The 24,006-nt window shown below is 44.9% G+C and overlaps 2 protein-coding genes across 2 annotated transcripts; one reads left to right on the top strand and one right to left on the bottom strand.

Moving 5' to 3' along the window:
• Positions 1-633: 633 nt before the first annotated feature.
• Positions 634-3,146, top strand: rasd1 (RAS, dexamethasone-induced 1). Its single transcript, XM_069906956.1, has 2 exons — positions 634-971; positions 2,145-3,146. Exons 1-2 carry the CDS (start codon positions 701-703, stop codon positions 2,669-2,671), a joined length of 798 nt encoding a protein of 265 aa, XP_069763057.1. The 5' UTR covers positions 634-700; the 3' UTR covers positions 2,672-3,146.
• Positions 3,147-16,209: 13,063 nt separating this feature from the next.
• med9 (mediator complex subunit 9) lies at positions 16,210-19,497 on the bottom strand. Its single transcript, XM_069906962.1, has 2 exons — positions 19,371-19,497; positions 16,210-16,461 (listed from the first exon to the last, which is right to left on the bottom strand). The coding sequence occupies exons 1-2, from the start codon at positions 19,448-19,450 to the stop codon at positions 16,245-16,247; spliced, it is 297 nt and encodes a 98-aa protein (XP_069763063.1). The 5' UTR covers positions 19,451-19,497; the 3' UTR covers positions 16,210-16,244.
• Positions 19,498-24,006: the final 4,509 nt, after the last annotated feature.

The following is a 24,006-nucleotide window of genomic DNA, read 5'->3' on the forward strand; positions in this document are numbered from 1 at the left end:
CAATAGCCCCCCCCCCCCACCCCCCCTGTCAGACCAGGTCTGTGTCCACCCGCGAAGAAGTGGACGGAGATATCCAGGATCATCGGTGGCATGAAGCTTGTTAGAATTATTAGAGGAGAAAATATAGGACAGCAGTTCAATGCCAAAGGCACTGAAGCCTTAAAAACAACCCGCTCGGAGAAATAAACGACCGGCTTCTAATTGATATAAAAAGATACTCCATTATAAACTAATTGCTTCCTCCCTCGCCCCCTGTTCAAAGTTTGTACATTTCTCACCACATCATCTGTTTACACCTTTCAGAAATCACACTCCCGAATGCAAAGGCTGGGGGTGGGAGGGGGGGTCGAGGGATGTTAAGTATTGCATGGATTAACCTCCTGGACTTTGAAGCGGCGGCCTGGATAAGTGGGCGAGCTTTCGACACGGTCCTCCTCCAGCGCCAAACAAAGCTAAAGGGTCCAGCCGACCATTGCTGACGTTCGCGCGTCTCTCAGACACACCGTGTCCTGGTGTTTACTTTCAACACGTGGCCGCCTCGTCATGACACAATTCAGCCTCTATAAAAGGTGGAGCCGGTGCGCTGAGCAGTGTCGAGCTCCTCCTCGCCTTGACACATTTTGGGAGCTGCCCGCTGGAAGCAGCCCCCCCACCCCCCACCCCAACGCGGCTTCTTCACCCTTCCTCGCCGCTCGGGTAAATGATTAAGAAGATGTCGCCTTGCGAGACCGAGGTGAACGTTCCCACCAAGAACTGTTACCGGATGGTCATCCTCGGCTCCTCCAAAGTGGGCAAAAGCGCCATCGTGTCGCGTTTTCTCAACAGCAAGTTCGACGACCAGTACACGCCGACGATCGAGGACTTTCACCGCAAGTTTTACAGCATCCGGGGCGACATCTATCAACTGGACATCTTGGACACGTCGGGAAACCACCCCTTCCCGGCCATGAGACGCCTTTCCATCCTGACAGGTAAGGAGAGCACGGTTCGGCATCACGTTAACCCCTGTCGACGGGCGCTCGCCCGGACAGCGGAGGGCGAGAGTGTAGAACATCGCTATCCTGTGCTCAGCCATTGGGGATCGATGGGGTGGGGTGCAGGGCAGCACCGCCCTAACAGCCATTGCAGACTGGCGGGCTGGGGTGGAGGGCAAGGACCCCCCCCCCCCCCCCCCCGAGCTCAGTTATTGGGGTTTGGTGGGTTGGGGTGCAGGAACAGTAACTTCCTAACAGTCATTGCAGAGTAGCGGACTGGAGTAGGGGTAAGGGGACCCTGATAGCGGGCTGGTGTAGAGGTCAGGGGACCCCGATAGCGGGCTGGAGAGCTCGGGGACCCCGATAGCGGGCTGGGGAAGAGGTCAGAGGACCCCGATAGCGGGCTGGAGAGGTCGGGGACCCCGATAGCGGACTGGGGAAGAGGTCAGAGGACCTCGATAGCGGGCTGGGGAAGAGGTCAGGGGACCCCGATAGCGGGTTGGGGAAGAGGTGAGAGGACCCCGATAGCGGGCTGGGGAAGAGGTCAGGGGACCCCGATAGCGGGTTGGGGAAGAGGTCAGAGGACCCCGATAGCGGACTGGGGAAGAGGTCAGGGGACCTCGATAGCAGCTTGGGGAAGAGGTCAGGGGACCCCGATAGCGGGCTGGAGAGGTCGGGGTCCCCGATAGCGGGCTGGGGAAGAGGTCAGGGGACCCCGATAGCGGGCTGGGGAAGAGGTCAGGGGACCCCGATAGCGGGCTGGGGAAGAGGTCAGGGGACCCCGATAGCGGGCTGGAGAGGTCGGGGACCCCGATAGCGGGCTGGGGAAGAGGTCAGAGGACCCCGATAGCGGGTTGGGGAAGAGGTCAGAGGACCCCGATAGCAGCTTGGGGAAGAGGTCAGGGGACCCCGATAGCGGGCTGGAGAGGTCGGGGACCCCGATAGCGGGCTGGGGAAGAGGTCAGGGGACCCCGATAGCGGGCTGGAGAGGTCGGGGACCCCGATAGCGGGCTGGGGAAGAGGTCAGGGGATCCCGATAGCGGGCTGGGGAAGAGGTCGGGGACCCCGATAGCGGGCTGGGGGCAGGGCTGAGCTGAGCTGCGGCGCGGTTCTGAGTGAGCTCCCTCACTAACTTTGCCCCCCGCCCTGTCTGTCTGTTCCCGGCTGCAGGCGATGTGTTCATCCTGGTTTTCAGCCTGGACAATCGCGACTCCTTCGAGGAGGTGCAGCGCCTCAAGCAGCAGATCACAGAGACCAAGTCGTGCCTGAAGAACAAGACCAAGGAAAACATTGACGTGCCCATCGTTATTTGCGGCAATAAAAGCGACCGGGACTTTTACCGAGAGGTGCCGAGGGAGAAGATCGAGCAGCTGATCGACGGTGACACCAAGTGCGCTTATTTCGAAATCTCGGCCAAGAGGAACACCAATGTGGACGAGATGTTCCAGGCGCTGTTCACCATGGCCAAGCTGCCGAGCGAAATGAGCCCGGACCTACACAGAAAGGTGTCGGTGCAGTACTGCGACATCCTGCATCGGAAGACCTTCCGCAGCCGCAAAATTAAAGACGAGGATGCGTACGGAATCGTCGCTCCATTCGCCCGGCGACCGAGCGTGCACAGCGACCTGATGTACATTAAGGAGAAGGCGATCGGCGGCGGCCACGCCAGGGACAAGGACCGCTGTGTGATCAGTTAAACGGACTGGAATGGATCCGAAAAGATGCGGTTTTGGGGGTTAGGTCCTCCTCCTGCCCGGTCTTCACCAAGTGAAGAAGAAACGCCGGGAGGTTTCCAGAGACGGGCGTTGCCGAGAGCAAGAGCTGAGTGACTTTCCCCGCAGTGGAGGTGGGCGAAAGAACCAACAGGGGGGGCGGAATGGGGGATACCAAAAGAGCAAGGGAGATCTTCCACCCGCCCCCCCCCCCCCCACCACCCCACCCCAGCCACCCCTCTCCCCGAGGAGTATTCATTGTGTCGTATTGACTGTGAAGTATTTGTACTTGAGGCTTTTAATTTAAATGCAAAACATTGTCTTAAATTGTACAAACTCTCTTGCAGTTAGAACGAATGTTTACAACCAGCAGCAAATTGTTGCATCAAAGCACTTCTGTTGAATTTGTAAAAAAATGAACAAAGTCTTATAATTTTTTAAATAAATGTTTTCAAATTAATTTGTGTTCCGTATGATTTTATTTAAGGCTGAAAATGAACTTTTAATTATTAAGACATATTAGAGATGGGGAAGATCTCTACTTGGGCTCATGGGCAGAAATAGCCTGTGCTGTATGTCTTTTTTTTTAAAGAGGTCGACTGGCTTGGAAGTGACTGGGTATGTGATGAAATGACCAGGCATTTTGCCCAAACAAAATTGGGGAAGAGAACCTGCATTTTAACTTTGCTTTGAATGGATCAGATTAATTGGTCATCCTGTTGTTTGTGGCATTGGCTTTGACTGCCTCCTCACCCTGCCTAAATAGTGGGCTCAGGACTTAAAATATTTAGACTCAAAAGACACTACAGTTGGTGGAATCCAGAGCAAAGGAAAACTGATGGGGGGGGGAAGGGGGGGTCAATTTTTTGCTTGTGTCTGGACTAAGAGTGGAGAGGGAAGAAATCTGATGTCAAGAGCAGAAGGGGAGGGTTGAGACAGGGGCAGATGGGTGATTGGTATGTTAGGTAGGACTAGATGTTAATATCCCTTATTGCACTCCTGAGGCTTGCTGCCTAGACTCTGCGGGGTAGCCAAGTGAGTGGTGGCATCTTCTAGGTTATCAAGTTCCCCCACCCTGTTCAGTGTTTCCCTGATAGACCCACTACACTTCCAAAGTGTTCAGCAGTGAATCCTGGGCTCACCTTCTAGGTGCCAATCACTCTCTTAGATGCCCAGTTAAAGCAGACAAGGAAAACAAAGGCAGATGAAAGAGACCAGACTGCGAGATGCTGTGATTGTAGTACAATACTCTGAAGTGCTGGAGAAATTCAGCTCTGAGCCCTTTGTCAATGTATCATATCATTAAGGGACTCGGGTCTGAAACGTTATTGTTGCTGTGAACAATTCTCTTCCTGGTAGTGTATTTCAATAGCTTCCTTTGGATGATGCATGGCCTGCAGAGTTTTTCCAGTACTTCTGAGTATTAAAAGAAGGCAGATAAAGCCAGGGAGGGGAGAATGATGAGCGGGGACATGAAGGTAACACCTGCTTTTATCTTGAACAAATAATGACCAACTGGAGGTACTCAGCAGGTCATGCAGCATTGTATGTTAAATATGTTTTTTTTTACACAGCCACTGGCTTCCAGGAAAATATCCCCATTTTCCAGAACGCATGCTGTGTAAAAAGCTCGGAATGGGAATGAAGGTGCCGATCCCGCTCCGAAATTTTACTTCCTAGACATTTTACTTCCTGGGATGCCTGCAGACTAAATTGAACTGCAAGGAGTCCGTGAACAATGGACTAATGAATAGGATGTCACCTCAGTGGCGTCGCTGGTCCTGCCTCTTTAATTACTGCACTTCCAGTATAAACTCATGTAAAGAAACAGAGATTTGGAGTTTTGGTCGTTCACGTATGAATGACCAATGTTGAGATGTCAGACATTCTATCTAAGAACATAAAAGGTTCCAGCATCTGCAGTTTTTGTGTTTCTTTAATGCACGGGAATCTGAAAAGTGAGGAAGATGATAATGGGAGGGAGTAAAGGAGGGAGGAGCAACACACAAAGTATGAGAGGAACCAATGGGTCACACAGCATCCATGAAAAGCAATGGACAGTCAACGTTTCGGGCCAAAACCTCTTCAACAGAAACCCAATAGAGGAAGGGATCCAGTGGGGGCAATAATGGAATCAGGAAGTGGATGGAAATTATAAATGGGCCACAAGGTGGGTATGCAAAAACAGGAAAACCAGAGGTAGATAGAAAGGGGGGGTGGGGGAAGAGAGAGAAAAAATAAACACAAGAGGTAAGGATTACCTGAACCTGGAAAATTCAGTGTTCAAGCCACTGGGATGTAGACTATCCAGGTGGAATGGGAGGTGCCAGCCATCTAGTTCACATTGAGGTCTCAATATGACTGTGAAGAAGGCCAGCGGTGGGCAGGTTGATGTAGGAATTGGAAGTGGGGGGGGGGGGGGGGGGAATTGATAGGCTGTAAAAACCTCCAAGGTTGCCAGAGCAATTGTACAAACAGAACCAAGAATTCCTCCACCTACATATTAACCATTATTTAATTGAAAAGGAGTGAAGGACAACTTCCTGCATCCTCATCTAAGAATTCAGTGTCTCTTTGATATGCTATTGAAATACACTACCAGGAAGAGAATTGTTCACAGCAACAAGCATTAAAGACACTGGTCTGCATCAAGACTGTGTGCTGAACTCAGTCAATTAACTTCCATTGAAACGAAATTCATCATTAGTGAATACTGATAATGTCCAATTGCATTGCAAATTTTAAACCAAATTCTACCTTATGGTATTAATGGCAAATGAAATATAACTATAAAATGAATAAAATATCAATGCCATGTGAAATTCCAGATACTTTAACATCAGTCCGGTGTGATTGCATAAGGAATACACCATCACAATCTTTCTCTACACATTAATGAATAATAATTCAATAACACATGGAGTTTGACCTGCAGACATTGCTATGCACCAAGATGGAGAAAGAAAGTTACCTGAACCTTTTACTCCAGGAGAAAGAAAGTTACCTGGATCTTTTACACCAGGAGAATGAATATGGTTGTCATTAAGATTGTGCAGCAAACAAGCACCAGACTGATTGACAGGATGCCAAGACTTTTGTGTGAGGAGGGATGGGTTCAGCCAACTCTCTATACATTGGAGTTGAGAATTAAAGGGGATCTCATTGAAAAGCAGAAAATTCTAAAAGTGCTAGATGATTTGATGTAAGGAGGATGATTCTCTTCATTGGGAGGTCACTAACCAGGTACACAGTTTCTGGATACAGGGTAAACTATTCAGGATTGAAATAGAGAAATAATATCTGGTAAACCTGTGGAATTCTCCATCACAGAAGGCAGTGGAGGCTAGGTTACTGGATATATTTAGAGTTCCAGGCACAATCGGAGTCAAAGGATGAAGGGAGAGAATATGAATATGCATTGAGAGGATCTGCCATGATTATAATGAATGATGGAGCAGCCTCAAAGGATAAAATGGCTTACTTCTATGTCTAATTAGCAGTTTTCCCATCCCTAATTGCCCCACTGAGAAGGTGATGACAACTGAGTGAGTTTGCTGTTGCACAGCTGTCGCCATGGAATTAAAATGTGTCTCTAATTGTCTAGGTCTCTGAATATACATATATATATATATATACATATATACATACACTCAATCCACAGTGCAATGAACATTTCTGCATTCATCATCCTTTCAGATAGAATTCCAGACTTCCACTACCCCCTGGATGAATAAAAATCTTTTGCAAATCTCCCAACCAATCCTTCTACCAATGGACACTATTAGGCACCAGAGACCCAGGTTCAAATTCAGCACTGTCTGTAAGGAGTTTTTACGTGTCCCCACGTCTGCATGAGTTTTCCCTAGATGCTCTGGTTTCCTCCCACCCTCCAAAACGTATGGATTTGAAGATTAATTTGGGTGTAATTGGGTGGCGTGGGTTTAAATTGCTGGTATCGGTTTTTTCTGTGCTGTAAATAAAATTAAAAAATTTAAAACATTTCAGCTTTGACTTTGTAACTGTGGAAAATAGGTTGTTTCCTTTCCCATTCTCTTGGCCACTTACAATGTTGCGCATAACAGTTAAGATTCCAATCAGCTTTCTTCTCGGTTATCTAATTTTTCCTCATAGCTACAGTCTTCCTGGAAACATCGCTGCAAATTTCTCCTTTACTGTCTTATCTTTTCTGTGGTGTGATGATCAGAAATACAAAGCAGAACTCAAGCTGTCATCTGATCCTAAATTCTATGTGCCAGGTAATGAAAGAAAGGATCCCAGATGCCTTTTAATTACATTTTAATGATCTGCAACCATTAAGGATCTGTCAATTCACCAATTAATATCCTCTCAATTATTCAATACTTGCCCCATTGCATCTCCCCAACATTTGTCTGGATTAAACTCATTTATCAATTTAAAATTTACATTTTCAAATTTAGTCATACAGACACTTTCGGCCCACGAGCCCGTGCAACCACTTACACCCAACTGACCTATGTTTTTGAATGGTGGGAGGAAACCAGAGCACCTGGAGGAATCTCAAGCAGATGTGAGGAGAACATACAAACTCTTTACAAACAGTGCGGAATCTTCATACATTTAGCCAGACTGCTCACATCTTCCTGCAGTCTAGAGCTGATCTTCACACTACTAATCACTCAGTGAATGTTTGTATCATTTACAAACTTTATCATTTAATGCTTTCATCTAAATCACTGATATTCATTACATAAGAGAATGAGCATTGAGCCTTGTGATCTACCTACCAGTCATTAAAAACACCCATCAAACATTATGCTCTCCATCCTCTAACTGAGTCAGTTATGGATTCAATTCATCACTGACCCTTGGATCCACTTTTTTTTGACTCGTTCGCAATGTGGGTAGAATCAAATGGACTGCACTCATTAACTTTCCTTGCTACCTGCTTGGGGCCCTTTTTAATGTAGATCCAAATTTCAAATCCCATGCCCTACACAGGTAATGAAGGAAAGCCACATAAAAAGGGAAGGTGATGTGGCTATCCCTATGAAGTTAAAATTCCTTACAATTATTTTTGCAACTGAACTTTTTAAAGTTCTCCTTCCTATTGTTCCCTTCTCCATCACCTGCATTTCAAACCTCCCAATATTAAATTGCCCAAATATTGCTCCAAATTAAGTGCTTGTTATCCATCCCCTCTTCCTTTTTACCAGTTTTAAAATTTCTCTGGAAATCAGTTTGCACCTTCCCATCTCAACCTCCAACCCACTGGGTTGGGTTTGTAAGATACTCTCTCATAAGATTCTCCAATTCTGTCCTTCGACTCATATCATTCCAAACATGATCTGTGTTTTCAGTTACACTCCCACCAGCTTTATCTGTGGATCCATGTTTAATTAAACTCACTCAGAGTCCTCTTTTAAAATAATGGTTTTTCATTTCCTTTTTCTTATTTTGAAAAAAGTAACAGGGACACGGCTGACATTCTATAAATAAATGTCTTTGCTGTCTGTCATGTGTGCAAAATTTTTTACCTTGTTACTTTCAAGGCTTGCAAAGGTACTTTCCTTTTTTCGATATTTTTATTAAACATATTTTAGTAAACAATACACGAGGGGAATAGAATACAGAATTAAATAGTAAAAACAGAAACTTCAATATATTGCAATATATAAATACAAAGAATATTATAACATTTATAATTTTTTTTTATTTTTCACACTATGAACCATATTGACAAAAATACACAAACATTTCCCTCTTGAATATACACAGTGTCATTTTCTCCCCTTTTCCCCCTCCCTTCCCTCTCTCCTCCCCACCCACTCAACGTTCAACATATACGATACATTAAACCCATTAAACAATGTCATCACACAATGAAAATAAACAAGAAATTTGAGTCTTCTACTTTTACATACTGGGTCAGTTCATTTCGTCTTCTTCTCCTTCTGTCATTTTAGGTGGTGGAGGTCCTCCCTGTTGTGTTCCATGTACGGTTCCCAAATTTGTTCGAATACTGTGATGTTATTTCTTAAATTGTATGTTATTTTTTCCAATGGAATACATTTATTTATTTCTATGTACCATTGCTGCATTCTCAGGCTCTCTTCTGATTTCCAGGTTGACATTATACATATTTTTTGCTACAGCTAAGGCTATCATAATAAATCTTTTTTGTGCTTCATCCAAATCGGGGCCAAGTTCTTATATTACTTAGAAGAAAGATCTCTGGATCTTTTGGTATATTATTTTTTGTGATTTTATTTAATATCTAATTTAGATCTTCCCAAAACTTTTCCACTTTCTCACTTTCCTTCAGGGAATTTTTTTCAATTTGAACAGTGAAGCATAGAAACACAGCAAAGAATATCACAGGCTATTTTTATACAGGAAAGAGCAATATTTTCATCTGATGTTATCATGCATTTTACATTCAGTAATAAGGTTAATCATCTAATCATCTAAGAAGCTTCAATGGTTAATTCAGCTTTGCTGCCCCAAGCCAAAATCTCCTATAGCATAAAACTACATCAAGGAGTTTAATAATATATTTGTAAAAATGACACTTTCAGATGCCTACGTGTAAAATGGCATTATGCTTCTCATCAAAGGCTGTTGTACATTCTGTACAAAAGCTGTAGCACATTAATGTTAAAAACTTCACAGCTTCGCAGTTAAACAGTTTGATGTCATTTCGTTTAGAATCAAAACTTTAGAGGCACTTTGTGAAAGGCAAATAAAAATTGAAAGAAAATCGACACCCTTTCAGCAAAACTAATTTCTAACTAAGTTAAAAATTCAATTATACCACTCCTAAGAATAACTTTAAAACTTACACAATGACATGCATAAAGAGCGTGGATAGATTTGAGAAATTACATCTTTTAAAAAATAATGCAAACGCAATCTTTGTGCTCTGGTTCCAGATGTCATCCCAGATTCTCAAGTGTTTGTGTAAACATACTCATTTCTGCCACAAGTTCTTCAGACTAAACCTGTAATAGCTGGTGACTCAGTGTCATAAATGGAATACGACTTCAAATAATTTAACTCACTTTCCGATCAAATTTTCTCAGTTTCATCACTCTTTATATTTGTGTTGAAAAAGTCTGTAAGAGGTCCATCAAATGTGACTTTTATTCAAAGGAAAATTTGTTCTTCTTACAGAGCAAACTTGATGCAAGATTATAATCCATTTCTAGCAATAACTCTGATTCATTTGATTATTAACTCCATAAAGACATAAATTGCTGACATCACACTAAGACCATGGGCAATGTTGGCCCTAACCCAATGAATTGTATAACAAATATACGTGCTTTTGAAGAACAAAAAAAATCTAAAAAGCTAACTCAAAATCTGTGCACTCAATAATTGGTGAATCATGTGCTGTTAGTTTTGAAAGTTGGCAGTGATGAGTGGAAGAATTTCAGTGTGAATTTGGAATATTTAAGGTGCTAATCTCACAGGAGTGTAGTGAGTTGCTTGTAAGTCTAAAGTTGTTTCATCTCTAACTAAATCATGTTATACAATATTGCCAATGCACTGTGTTAACATTTCAGAAGTTACAAATGTGTTCTTCAGCAAATTCAGTAGGCAAAGTGGCGATGGGGATTCTGGAAGAAAATTTAATATCTAGCTTGCTTACCCTATCCTTTATCATATATCCCATGTTGATGGCATTTACTCCGAGGGTGTGAGCATTTCAACTATCTTAGAACTTGATAGCAAGATTCAAGGGCCTGCCTTGGTCATGTTATAAGATGGCTTAGGGCTAGCTACCTGTACGACAAATCAGCACGAATAAGGAGAATAGGTTTGCTTGCTTTGCAGCCATCTGAGTATTTACAATATTAGGTGCTGCTGGTTTATGAAATCGTTTACATGTCTTATTCCTTTTAGAGCACAGAAAAACAGGCCACATTTGAGACTTCTGGTCTGTGCCGATTAATAAAACCAGCTGACCTGCTCTCATTCCATAACCCTCCAGACTTCTCCTATTCATGCATTTATCCAATTTATTTTTAAAACTCAAGATTGAATCTTCATTCACTACATCAGATGGCAACTCATTCCATACTCCTACCACTCTCTGAGTGAAAAACTTTCCCCTAATGTTCCCCTTATACCTCTCCCCTTTCACCCTAAAACTATGACCTCTTTTATTTATCTTCCTCCAATCAAAGCAGAAACATCCTACTCACATCTACCCAGGCTGGTGGGATAGAGGGGAGGCAGGTAACAGAGGAGGGCAAGCAGTCGCAGACGTGTTTTAATGGCACGCGGGCACCGTGAGCTTATGTGATAGGTGAAGGGATTGGTGTGGCAACAGCAGGTGGAGGATGACTGGCATGGAGGAGTTGAGACGGCAACCGACAAAGGTGGGCTGGGGACAAAAATCAGGCTGGAAAAGGGCCAGGTACCATGATCACATTTCTAGCTGTAGATGGTAGACATTTGTAAGATAACAAAACCCACAGATGGAGTGGTGGGGGATTTATGCAATATAACATAACATAACAATTACAGCACGGAAACAGGCCATTAGGCCCTTCTAGTCCGCAAATGCAAAAACAATGGCCTGGCAAAGTACCCGTTAATCACACACGATTTTTCACTGCCAGCAGACTGAACTCCTTCTTGAACTGTGGGGTAATTATGAAGGTTGTAAATTATGACCTTTGGATTCAATTATTGCTGCTAATTGACAGCATCAGGCCATGAAAGAAATATGTGTGGGATTTACATTTGCATTAGGGTGAATTGTCACATGAATGGGTATAATGTGCTTCTGTTTGTAAAAAACTTATATGGCTTAAGTATCTAAAGATCGAGACCAGATTAACAAACCAATGACTAAAAATCTAATAAAACATGTCTGTTTTCTTTTGTTTTCTTCAGTGGGTGGGGCTTCACAGCAAATGGATCAAAGCATAGGCAAAATTGCTTTTTACACATTAAACATTAAAAATATCATTGGATTTTATGCAGCCCAATTCTGAGGCCATTTGCTTCTAAAACAATCCACAGCAACAGAATTCATTTCCCATTAAAGACTAAAACAGGCGACTCACATTCATTATAGCTGTTTGTTTTCTGTCTTTCTTTAAATCAGACAGGCTCTGTTCAGTCATCAGGTGCATCGGACGGATGGCACTCGTGCATCTGTCAAGTGAATTCCAGACTTGCTATAATCACTGTTTGCACTGTTAGTTCTTCAATCTTGCACTTTGCCAGAACATTTTTCTTGTATTGGAAAGATATTTCCTATGAAATGGGGCTTGATCATTTCTGTTATCCATTACACTTCATGTGGCCCACAAACAGGTCAGCATTCTCTATTTGTAACAGATTCTTTACTGTTATCAAGTGACAGTTATCAACTGTCTGGGGCTTATTGGCAGGTCCAATATGCTCCCAACATCCCATAGAAGGCAAACAAAAACATAATGTTCCCAAATATGGAAAATAAAACAATTTAACATTTGCTTTTGGTGCAGAGTCATTTTACCCAACAGTCATCCATGCTCCTTTGTACAATTTCACAAGGTCTGATCACAAGGGGCAAGCTTTGATTTTTAAAAATTTCATATCACATGGTTTCAGCTTTCATTTCTTTCAAGATTTTAATTTTTGAACATAAGACACCTTTCATTAAATAAATAATCCCCTTTAACATTTGTCACAGATCAATTCATCTGGTACAATACATGTGTCTCGTCAAGACCTTTATCATGAAGAGATGACAGTTTGGTGCTACTCATCTCCATCATATAGTTGATCCCATAGTGTAAATGCAATAAATTTTATTGATAAAGGCCTGACTGAATGAAAAATGCAGTAGCTGGTTAATGGCAACTGCACCACATCTAGAACATCGATACTTAAAGCACATGACCTCTCAATCTCTATAATGTTTCAATGTACAACTGTTGTGTTGGCCTAGTCCATTTATTGTGTCACCAAAATAAAACTATGCATTTTATCTTTCACGTTTTCAAATTGTTAAGCATTGCTTCAAAACTAGCTAGGAGCAATGAGATGAAAGTTGCCTAGATCTTCACACATTTAGGATTTCACGCGAGGTCTCTGCCATGGTCCTTGTTTCTCTGGTTCTATTATTACCAATGGGAAGTCCCCAGAAGTTGCTGGCATTTTAATGAACGACTGGAGTTGCACTGCAGTAACTGAGGTTGTGACCATCCTCAAAGCCACCCAAGTTGTAGAAGGTAATAAGAGCTATTTACAAAATATTAATTTGTCAAATTATACCACGTGCAGTGAGAAGGATTCTTCTGCCAGCTATCTATTTATTTCTAAATGTTTAGCAGCTATGTAATGAGCACAATTTTGAGTAGAGTTTCAATGAAAAATAAGATCATTTACTCCAGTGCAAGGGCAGCATAACACCACTGTTGTGTGATTCATTTAGAAGCCTAATGGCGATATGGAAACAAACTGTCTTCAAGTCTTTTGGTGTGTGCTTTCATACTCAAGCTTCCGCTCCAATAGGAGAAGGAAGAAGAGTGTGTGTACTTGGAGAGTGATGGGTCCTTCCTTTCCGATGCAGCATGAAACGTAGAAGTTAGTTTCTGAGCAGCATTCACTACTTTTTGAAGCTTCTTCTGATCTTGAAGAGCAGCTCCCATACAGGATGCACCAAGCAAGAATGCTTTTGGTGGTGCATTTGCAGAAGTTGTTGAGGAACAAAGGGGGATATGTTGAACTTTCTTATCTTCTAAGAAAGAAGTGGTGATGTTCTTTTCCTGACTGCTGCATCAACATGCTTGTAACTGTTCAGGTTAAAGCTATCTACTCTTTCCACTTCAGCACCATTGATGTGGGCAGAGCTGTTGTCTCTTTCCAATTTCCTGGTCAATGATCATCTCCTTTGTCTTCTAGGCATCAAAAGATTAATATGTCTCCATACCACTAAACTTTCAATCTCTTTCTTGTATTTTGTCTCTTTGTTATTTGATATCTGGCCTACTCTTATGGTGCCATTGAGGAATTTGTTGAGTTGAGTTGGAATGGTATTTGGCTGTAGTCATGAGTGTGCAGTACTGAACAGAGTACACATCTGTGATGAGCACTGGTGCTGAATGCAGTCATGTTGTTACCTATCTTCATTGATTGAATTCAGTAGCATTCAGAGAGCAATGAGGTCTGGATTCTCAAAATTTGGCCACAAGTTTGCTAAGGGTCATGGTATTGAAGGCAGAGCTGTAGTCTATGAACAGTAGTTTAACACAGATGCCCTTGGCACCCAGCTGTCAAACTGTTGGATTAGAAAATAATGAACATAGCCTCCCATCTTAATCTTGATTTATGAATTCCTAATTTAGGAGCTTCTTTTCGAGGAAGTTTATATATCACTGAAATAAACTTATTCATGCCACCCTTACATAACAATAATTCTAATTCATTCTGTCTAGGTAGTACCAAATTAGGACCTAACTTATCAACCAAGAAAGCTTTAAGATGGTATAAACAAAAAAAAATATTATTTGGGACACTGAATTTTTCTTTCATTCGTTGAAAAGTAATACATTTACCAGCTTCAATTTTCTTAATCCTTATTCAACCCCAAATCCTTGAAAATTGATTATCCATTGAAAAAGGGTCTATTTTAATATGACCATTTTTCAAAGGAATCGAACCTTTTCCACCTATTTCACAATCTATTTTATTCCATAGTTCAATCAAATGTTTTAAAATAGGCGTATCACTACTTCCTATTAACAATTTTGAATTCCATTTGTAAATAAATTCCTGCATATTGTTTTCTCCTATTTTACCCAATTCTATTTTAAACCAGGCTGAAGATTTATCTACATCAGTGGTTCTAAACCTTTTTCTTTCCTCTCACATACCTCTTTAACTAATCCCTATGCCATCAGTGCTCTTAGTAAGGGATTGCTTAAGGTGGTACATGAAGGTTGAGAATCACTACTCTAGATCCAATTGTTACTAAAATACATTGCTTGAGAAAAATTGTCATTGGCCCATTTCCTTTGGAGTTCGGAAAGCATGCACATAACGAGTCAATTAAGTATAATTAAAAATGTGGTTTTCAAACTTTTTCTTTCCACCACACATCACCTTAAGCAATCCCTTACTAATCACAGAGCACTTATGAATTAGGGAACACTTAAAGTGGTATGTGAGTGGAAAGGAAAAGATGGAGAACCACTGCTTTAATCAAAGCACATTTGACATTAAATGAATGGTAGATCTTTGATGAAGTTGATGTCAATTGGATGTTCTGGCAGGCAAGTGAAATTTGAGGTTACAGCCAGCACAGAAATATGAAGTGCATACGGAAACAGCGGCCAAACGTAGATACAGTTAATCGGTATCTATTGATGATAACTTTGAAAGTTGCAAAAAGGCCGAATTTTATAATAAAGTTACAAATCAAGAACTAATTATAACAAGTTTTATAGTTTTCTGTTAATTTTTAAGAGACCATTAACTGATCATATAACTTATTGGTTGGGATAGTAACATGACACCTATGAAGTGCCTTGAAACAAGCACAAATAGTCCATCATGTTGAACCACACCCACAAGTCAAATGAAGACGTCTGGAAGGGTTTTAACGATGAAATATAGCATTACAAGTATTACCGTTTCTGATTTGCTTGTTTTTATTGAGTAAGAGATAGCATTTGCAACTATTAAATCACATCAATACAACTGCCAACAGTGTTATTTGGTGGACGTCAGATGACAAGGCTTTATAAAACAGCAATACCTAGCATAAATTTAGTCAACATATTTACAGAATCAAACTTTGTTTTGGCCAAATATTTTTACACAGGTAACTCTTGCATTATGGCCAAACAGATAATGGAAAACCATCCACATCCAAAAAATTTGAAGCTTACTTTAATGGGAAACAAAAGTAAATAAATAGATGGAAAGTTTTTTTTTTAAACTTGCGCCTGATGCAAAGGCAGATGATATGGGTTTGTGTTAAAGAAAATCGCAACGTGGACCATTATCTAGAAATGCATCACTTGTTGCTTGTAGCATGGAAGTTGGACTGTGTTATTTCCTCATGCAAAAAAATCTGAAAGAATTCAGATTTTAATAAATCTATATGCTTCAATTACTAGAGCAATGATAGGATGAATGGGTCTAGAGCAATGGCCTTGTGCCATATCTCAGCATTTAAATGAAATATCTCAATATTTCCTGCTGATCCAAACTACATCAATTCACTAATGAATCATGTACCTCCACCTACAAAGAGGGTCCATGAAGATTACACAATGCAATTGTGTGCAATTAAATAATGTAGACATATACCGATGGTCTTTTACATTTGAAATAAATATATATATTTTTACAAATACCAATTCACTTGGTGCAATATTACAGGGTAATGATACAATGTGAACCAGTCCTGAATATTAACTTAAATCAAGAAGAACAGAAGCTCAATTTCGCAACTTGCTTGCAACTCAAAATACTCGGCAAAACATAATAAAGCACAACATTGCTCCAACAGTTAAATGAAATGCACCCAGAAGGAAAGTTTTCCCTTTTACTGCCACACAACCATTTCCTACGATTTGGGAATGTCAAACATGCAAAGGCTCTTATACTTTTGCAAAAGTTCATTCTTGGTGCGAACCTGATCTCGCAGGTTTTGAAGCTGTTGTTGTTGTTGTTCGGGACTGACATCAATACCAGGCATTGATGAAACCATGTCTCTGGTGTCCTGCAGCTTGGTCTTGAGTTTATTGAGCTCTTGATGCACCTCTTGGCTGTCTTTGTCCATGCTGCACACACCACCACCAGTCCAAAAAAAAATCATTGCTTAGACTTTCAAATATTCATGACAACATACTTAAAATTTTAATCTCTGACCACAGAGCAATGATAGTAGAACATAAAATGAACAAATACATTTTTTAAAAGCACCTCAGCAAACATCATCGAATTTGGTTAGAGATTTTGAGACCTTAGTGCAAATACATACACAAAAACACAAGCTCTGATGCAAGCAATTCCTATCCATAATTTAACACAAATAATGCAATGTTGGGGGCAGGGTGTATTTGAGATAATGCAGCTTGATGATGCAGTGTGAACCAGTGCTGAAATAATAACGAAAATCAGGAATAACTAAGGATGAATCCCCAGCCTATTAGATGGGAATGCTGAACCAAATAGAGAAAGTAGACCATTTCTCACTCTTGACTACAGTGATTGGCCACAGAAAAAGGCAGAAAGCAAAATCAATATATGCAAAGGATGAAATGGCGAATATTCCCAGCACTGGATATTCTTCAAAGGAATATAGGGACAAGTATTATGACCAAGAGACAGTCTGTGAACAAGGTGCTCAGACAAGGTCTGAAGACCCTGTTCTCATGTTGTCCAGTGAAATTAACTCTCATGTATAAAACTAAATCATCCCTTTCTCCCCATTCGCCTCATTTACATTACTCCCCGACCCCCTCTCCCCATCACCCACACATACATTACTCCCCGTCTCCCCATCACCCACACATACATTACTCCCCGTCTCCCCATCACCCACACATACATTACTCCCCGTCTCCCCATTACCCACACATACATTACTCCCCGTCCCCGTCTCCCCATCTCCCCATCACCCCCCACATACATCACTCCCCGTCCCCGTCCCAGCATCACCCCCTCGCACATCACTCCCCGACCCCGTCTCCCCATCACCCACACATACATTACTCCACGTCCCCGTCTCCCCATCACCCACACATACATTACTCCACGTCCCCGTCTCCCCATCACCCACACATACATTACTCCACGTCCCCGTCTCCCCATCACCCACACATACATTACTCCACGTCCCCGTCTCCCCATCACCCACACATACATTACTCCACGTCCCCGTCTCCCCATCACCCACACATACATTACTCCACGTCCCCGTCTCCCCATCCCCATCCCCATCTCCATCTCCCCATCACCCCCCACATACATCACTCCCCGTCCCCGTCCCAGCATCACCCCCTCGCACATCACCCCCGTCCCAGCATCACCCCCTCGCACATCACCCCCGTCCCAGCATCACCCCCTCGCACATCACCCCCGTCCCAGCATCACCCCCTCGCACATCACCCCCGTCCCAGCATCACCCCCTCGCACATCACCCCCGTCCCCCTCTCCCCGTCCCCCTCTCCCCGTCCCCCTCTCCCCGTCCCCCTCTCCCCGTCCCCCTCTCCCCGTCCCCCTCTCCCCGTCCCCCTCTCCCCGTCCCCCTCTCCCCGTCCCCCTCTCCCCGTCCCCCTCTCCCCGTCCCCCTCTCCCCGTCCCCCTCTCCCCGTCCCCCTCTCCCCGTCCCCCTCTCCCCGTCCCCCTCTCCCCGTCCCCCTCTCCCCGTCCCCCTCTCCCCGTCCCCCTCTCCCCGTCCCCCTCTCCCGTCCCCCTCTCCCCGTCCCCCTCTCCCCGTCCCCCTCTCCCCGTCCCCCTCTCCCCGTCCCCCTCTCCCCGTCCCCCTCTCCCCGTCCCCCCTCTCCCCGTCCCCCTCTCCCCGTCCCCCTCTCCCCGTCCCCCTCTCCCCGTCCCCCTCTCCCCGTCCCCCTCTCCCCGTCCCCCTCTCCCCGTCCCCCTCTCCCCGTCCCCCTCTCCCCGTCCCCCTCTCCCCGTCCCCCTCTCCCCGTCCCCCTCTCCCCGTCCCCCTCTCCCCGTCCCCCTCTCCCCGTCCCCCTCTCCCCGTCCCCCTCTCCCCGTCCCCCTCTCCCCGTCCCCCTCTCCCGTCCCCCTCTCCCCGTCCCCCTCTCCCGTCCCCCTCTCCCCGTCCCCCTCTCCCCGTCCCCCTCTCCCCGTCCCCCTCTCCCCGTCCCCCTCTCCCCGTCCCCCTCTCCCCGTCCCCCTCTCCCCGTCCCCCTCTCCCCGTCCCCCTCTCCCCGTCCCCCTCTCCCCGTCCCCCTCTCCCCGTCCCCCTCTCCCCGTCCCCCTCTCCCCGTCCCCCTCTCCCCGTCCCCCTCTCCCCGTCCCCCTCTCCCCGTCCCCCTCTCCCCGTCCCCCTCTCCCCGTCCCCCTCTCCCCGTCCCCCTCTCCCCATCCCCCGCACATCACTACCCGACCCCCCCCTCGAACATCACTTCCCGTCCCCCCTCTCCCCGTCAACCCCTCGCACATCACTCCCCGACACCCTCTCCCCCTTGAACATCACTCCCCATCCCCCCCCCTCCCCGTCCCCCCCTTCCCCCTCCCCCTTCCCCCCCCCTTCCCCCTCCCCCTTCCCCCCCCCTTCCCCCTCCCCCTTCCCCCCCTTCCCCCTCCCCCTTCCCCCCCCTTCCCCCTCCCCCTTCCCCCCCCTTCCCCCTCCCCCTTCCCCCCCCTTCCCCCCCCTTCCCCCTCCCCCTTCCCCCCCCTTCCCCTTCCCCCCCCTTCCCCTTCCCCCCCCTTCCCCCTCCCCCTTCCCCCCCCTTCCCCCTCCCCCTTCCCCCCCTTCCCCCTCCCCCTTCCCCCCCCTTCCCCCTCCCCCTTCCCCCCCCTTCCCCCTCCCCCTTCCCCCCCCTTCCCCCTCCCCCTTCCCCCTTCCCCCCTTCCCCCCCTCTCCCCCTCCCCGTCCCCTACCCCCTTCCCCTCCCCGACCCCCTCTCCCCGTCCCCCACCCCCTTCCCCTCCCCGACCCCCTCTCCCCGTCCCCCTGTTCCCGGGAGCCCACGACCCCCCGGCCTGGCGACTCTACCATTTAATAATGTCGTGGACGATCGGCAGGAAAGAACAATCCTCCAGATTGAATGCTCCCTTCGTCTCCCCCGCCGCCATCGCTGCACCTCCCTCCTGACGTCATCAGCAGTGGACCCTGCCAAAGTCATACACCGTATTCACGGCCCGTCATGTGACGTCACTTCCTTTTTTTGTGCGCGCCGGGATGGAGATGAAGGGGGGGTGAATTTTTATTTTGCCTGTAATTTAGAGAAATCAAAACCTCTATTAGAAATATTAAAAGATGTGCTCGTTTCTCTATAGCAATGTGGGGGTGACTGTTTAAGACTGAATATTCTCCTGAGAAAGCTGTGAGTCTGGAATTCCTTACCCCAGAACCATGTGGTTGTTGAACCCTTGAGAGAGAGAGAGATTTTTGAGCAGTTGGAGAATCAGAGGAAATTTCGATTGGACATGATCTTATTGAACACAACAGCAGGTTTGAGGGGTTAGATGGCCTATTCCCACTTACGTTCTTCGGCTTAATTGTCCATTTCTAATTCCCTTAAACAGTTGATGGTGAGCTGTGTTTTTGAACTTATATTCTAAAAGGGCTGTTAGACTGAGAATTCCAAGTGTAGTGACAATAAAGGAGCTTTACGAAAAGAACTACAAACTTGTCACAGCAACAAAAAAAATCAGTAAATGCTGTTATTTTGCAAGTTCCAGTAATGGTGAGTTTGCTAGTAGTGGGGAGATGAGTAGACTCAGATTGTGTTCTTTTGTTTAGGAAAATGAGAGGTGATCTCATTGAACCTTGCAAAATTCTTACTGCTCTTAACAGATTGGATGCAGGGAGGCCATTTTCTCTGCTAAGAAGCTTGTCGCCAAGTTTCACAATCACAAAATAAGTGGTGAACTAACGAGGAGTGAGAACAGGTCGGCACAGTTAGTGCTATTCCAGCATCAGTGACTGGGCTGGAATCCGACACTAATGTCTGGAAGAGGGTGTGCGTTCTCCCCATGACTTGGCCTTTTTATTCGGACATTTGCCTGATTTTTGCTCAAACCTTGACAAAGGGCTTAGGCTCAAAACATTGATGGCCCTTCACTTCGTATCAATGTTGTATGATCTGTTGAGTTTTCCAGCACTTTTGTGCATTGCAACTACAATCACAAAGTCTGCAGAATTTCCCATTCAACTTGATGTTAATGCCTTTGGTTGTAGAGCTCCCGATGGAATGTGAAGTGTTTTTCCTTCATTTTGTGGGTAGCTTCAGTTTTACAATGCAAGAGGTCATCGATCGACATGTCGGTGTGGGAATGGTGTGTGGAATTAAAATGGTTGGCCACTGGAAGGTCCCTGTTATTGCAGTGACAAGAGTGAATGTGCTCTGCAGAAAACGATCGTCCATTCTGTACCCAGACTATCTAATGTAGAGAAGGCCACAATGGGAGCACCAAATTTGCCCATGGTATTTACACAGTTCTCCTCTGATCAATGGTGATCCCAGATTTTTGATGTCATGGGATTGAACGTCTAAGTGACGTGGTTGGACTTTACTTTGTTGCAGTTGATCATTACCTGGTGCATTTGGTGTCCAAATCTCTATACTACTTATCATTCTAGGTTTGATCAGATTTAGAATCAGAATTTATTGCCATGAACAAGTCCCGAAATTCATTGTTTTGCAGCAACATCACATGGCAAACATTCATATAAATCAACACAAAAAATAAAAATAGTGCACGAAAAGGCAGTGTCTTTAGGAATGTGATGGCAGCAGGGAAGAAGCCATCCTTCTGCCGCTGAGTGCTCATCTTTTGGCTCTTGTATCTTTTTCCCAATGGTAGCAGAGTGAAGAGGGCATGGCCTGGGTGGTGGGGGTCTTTGAGGATAGAGGCTGCCTCATGTGCATGTCTTTGATGGAGTGGTCTGATGCCTTTGATGTCACAGGCTGAATTAACAACCCTCTAGAGTTTTTTCTTGTCCTTAGCATTGACACCTCCGAACCAGACAGTGATGCAACTAGCCAGAGTGTTCTCCTGTAGTCTTCGGTGACATACCAAATCTTCTCAGATACCTCATAAATATAGCCGCTGGTGACCCTTCTTCATGATTGCATTGACGTGGAGGCTCCTGGGCAAATCCCGGAGACGTTGTCACCCAGGAATTGGAAGTTCTTGATCCTCTACTGAGCCCCTCGATGAGGTCTGGATTGTGTTCTTCTGACTAGCACCTGAAGTCCACAATCATCTCCTTTGATGTGCACATCTTTATTCATATAGGCTTGGACTGCTTCATTATTTCAGAAATTGTAGTCAGAACTGAACATTTCAGAATCGTCACTGAAACTCCCCAGTTCTGATCTATGATGAAGGGAAAGTTACGCTGGAAATTTTGGATGTATTTTATGGATATAGCTTAAAATTGTCCTATCGTGTACCATTTTTTAGATCTAACCTGGGGAAGGGAGATTCCAGTGATCCTCTATGCTCCTCTTCTGGGTGAGCCCAGTGACCTTACAGCAATCGTACCACACTGTGATGCAGCTGGCCAGGATACTCTTGATAGAGCTCTTGTAGAATGTTGACCTGATGCTGGCCAGTTGTCGTACCCGCCTCATCCTCAAACTGGATGACTCTGTTCGAGCTGGACCTGGCATAGCAGTATTGGGTCAGCAATGTGAACAGGAGCACCCTGAGCACACAGCCCCGAGGTGCGCCGGTGTTCAGCATGACAGTGCTTGACGTTCCGCTGCTGACCTGGACAGACTGTGGTATTTCTGTTGGTAAGTCCAGAATCTAGTTATTGAGAGAGCGATGTTCAGTCTCAGCAAGGACAGCTTCTCCACCAGCCTCTGGCGAATCATCGTATTAAATGCTGAGTCAATGAACTGCAGTCTCGCGTACGAGGTATTGTTCTCCAGGTGGGTCACAATGGAGTGGAGGGACAAGGCTATAGCATTATCAGTGGATCATTTCATCTTTAGGTGACTTGAAATGGGTCCAGTGTCTCTGGGAGGTGTGCTTTGACATGTTCCATCACCAGACGCTCGAAGTGATTCATAATGGTGGAGATCAGTGCCACGGGGTGGTAGTCATTGAGGCCTTTTACTGTCATCCTCCTTGTAACCAGGATGATGGTGGCTGTCTTAAAACCTGCAGAGACAATGGATTGCTACAGTGACATGTTGAAGATGTCCATGAAGACCTCCATTAATTGGTCTGTGCAGTCCTTCAGTACCTGATTAGGTATGTTTTCTGGTCCCACTGCCTTGTGTGAGTTCACCTTGGATAGGGTTCTCCTAACCTCGGCCATGGTTATGCAAGCAGTGGGACAAGAAGTGGACAAAAACCATTAGGAAGAGGCTGTGGTGCAAAGATAGAAAGAGGAAAAGAAAAATATAAGTGCAGTAGTGGGTAAAGATGAAAACAGTGGAATCAGATTGGGGTGGGGGTACCTAAAATAAGAAAATCAATGTTCATGCCATTAGGATTAAGGCTGTCCAGGAGAAACATAATGTGTTGTTCCTCAAGTTTCCATTTGCCCTCACCCTGACAATGGATGAGACCAAAAGCAGACATGCCTCTGTAGGAAGGGTTGGAGGAGTTAAAACGGTTGGTGACAGGAAGCTCAAGTTCAGACCCGTAAACAGAGCATGGCTGCATTTGGTGGAGGAGTCCACGCCAAGCACTGAATTGCAGTAGATTAAGTTGGCCAAGTACAGGGAAAGATGCGACTTAGCTGGAGATCTCTTTGTGGCCCTGGATGGTGGCAAGGGGGCAAATGCAGGGGCAAGTTTTGAACTTTCTGCAGCTACAGTGGGAAGTGCCTCGGGGGCTGGAAGGTGAGAGGTGAGGGAAGAGTGGACTAGGGAATCTCGGAGAAGATTTATCCTTGTGAAAAAGGGATGGGGTGGAGAGTGGAATCGAGGGGCAATTTTGATGAAATGGAACGACAGTACTCCACCTATACATATTCAATAGTCACAGGAGGTCATGACCTTCCTACGTTTAGAAAAAAATCAAAGATGTAAAGGTGGATTTTTACAAGCCCATTCATGCAACATCACCATAATTTAAAGAATGAGGGTGTTTGGATGCTCCTCTGAACGGTGTTGTCTGGTCTCCAAATGTCATCTTTCATTTCGTATGTATATTAGATATGCAAGTTTGCTTGTTTAGAGGGATGGGTTCGAATAATGGGGAGGGCGCTCTTTTTTCTTTTTTAGTATTTTGATATAATAGGTTTGATTGGGAATGGTGCACACAATTTTTACCATGTATGATCAAGGTTTTATTTGAAATGTACAAATTATCTGCCTTTTCTTATATTTCAGCTTATATATAGGATTTATATGTGTGTACTTTTTAATTAAACAATAAAAAAATTAAAAAGAGAGTGGCTCAACGTGGGATCATGCTGAAAATGACGGAAGAGTTGGAGGATTGTGTGTCGGATGAGGAAGGTGGTAGGGTGGGAAGTGAGGACCAGTGAGTCTTCGTTCTGCCTGAGGTGGGGGGGGGGGTGCAGGAGATGGGGTAAAGGCAGAAGTATGAGAAATAGATGAGATGTGGACTTTATCGATAACAGCACGGAGGAATCCACCTTTATAAAGAAAGAGGACATTTCAGACGTCTGGGAGTGGAAAGACATCCTAGAAACAGATGCG

Source organism: Narcine bancroftii, chromosome 12 (genome assembly GCF_036971445.1).
Source record: "Narcine bancroftii isolate sNarBan1 chromosome 12, sNarBan1.hap1, whole genome shotgun sequence".
Classification (NCBI taxonomy): Eukaryota; Metazoa; Chordata; class Chondrichthyes; order Torpediniformes; family Narcinidae; genus Narcine; species Narcine bancroftii.

Excerpts from the sequence above, each read along its gene's own strand:
- med9 (XM_069906962.1), bottom strand. The coding sequence starts at position 19,450 with ATGGCGGCGGGGGAGACGAAGGGAGCATTCAATCTGGAGGATTGTTCT. Across the intron at positions 16,462-19,370 it reads GTCCACGACATTATTAAATG|CATGGACAAAGACAGCCAAG; the intron begins GTAGAGTCGCCA and ends TGGTGTGTGCAG.
- rasd1 (XM_069906956.1), top strand. The coding sequence starts at position 701 with ATGATTAAGAAGATGTCGCCTTGCGAGACCGAGGTGAACGTTCCCACC. Across the intron at positions 972-2,144 it reads ACGCCTTTCCATCCTGACAG|GCGATGTGTTCATCCTGGTT; the intron begins GTAAGGAGAGCA and ends TCCCGGCTGCAG.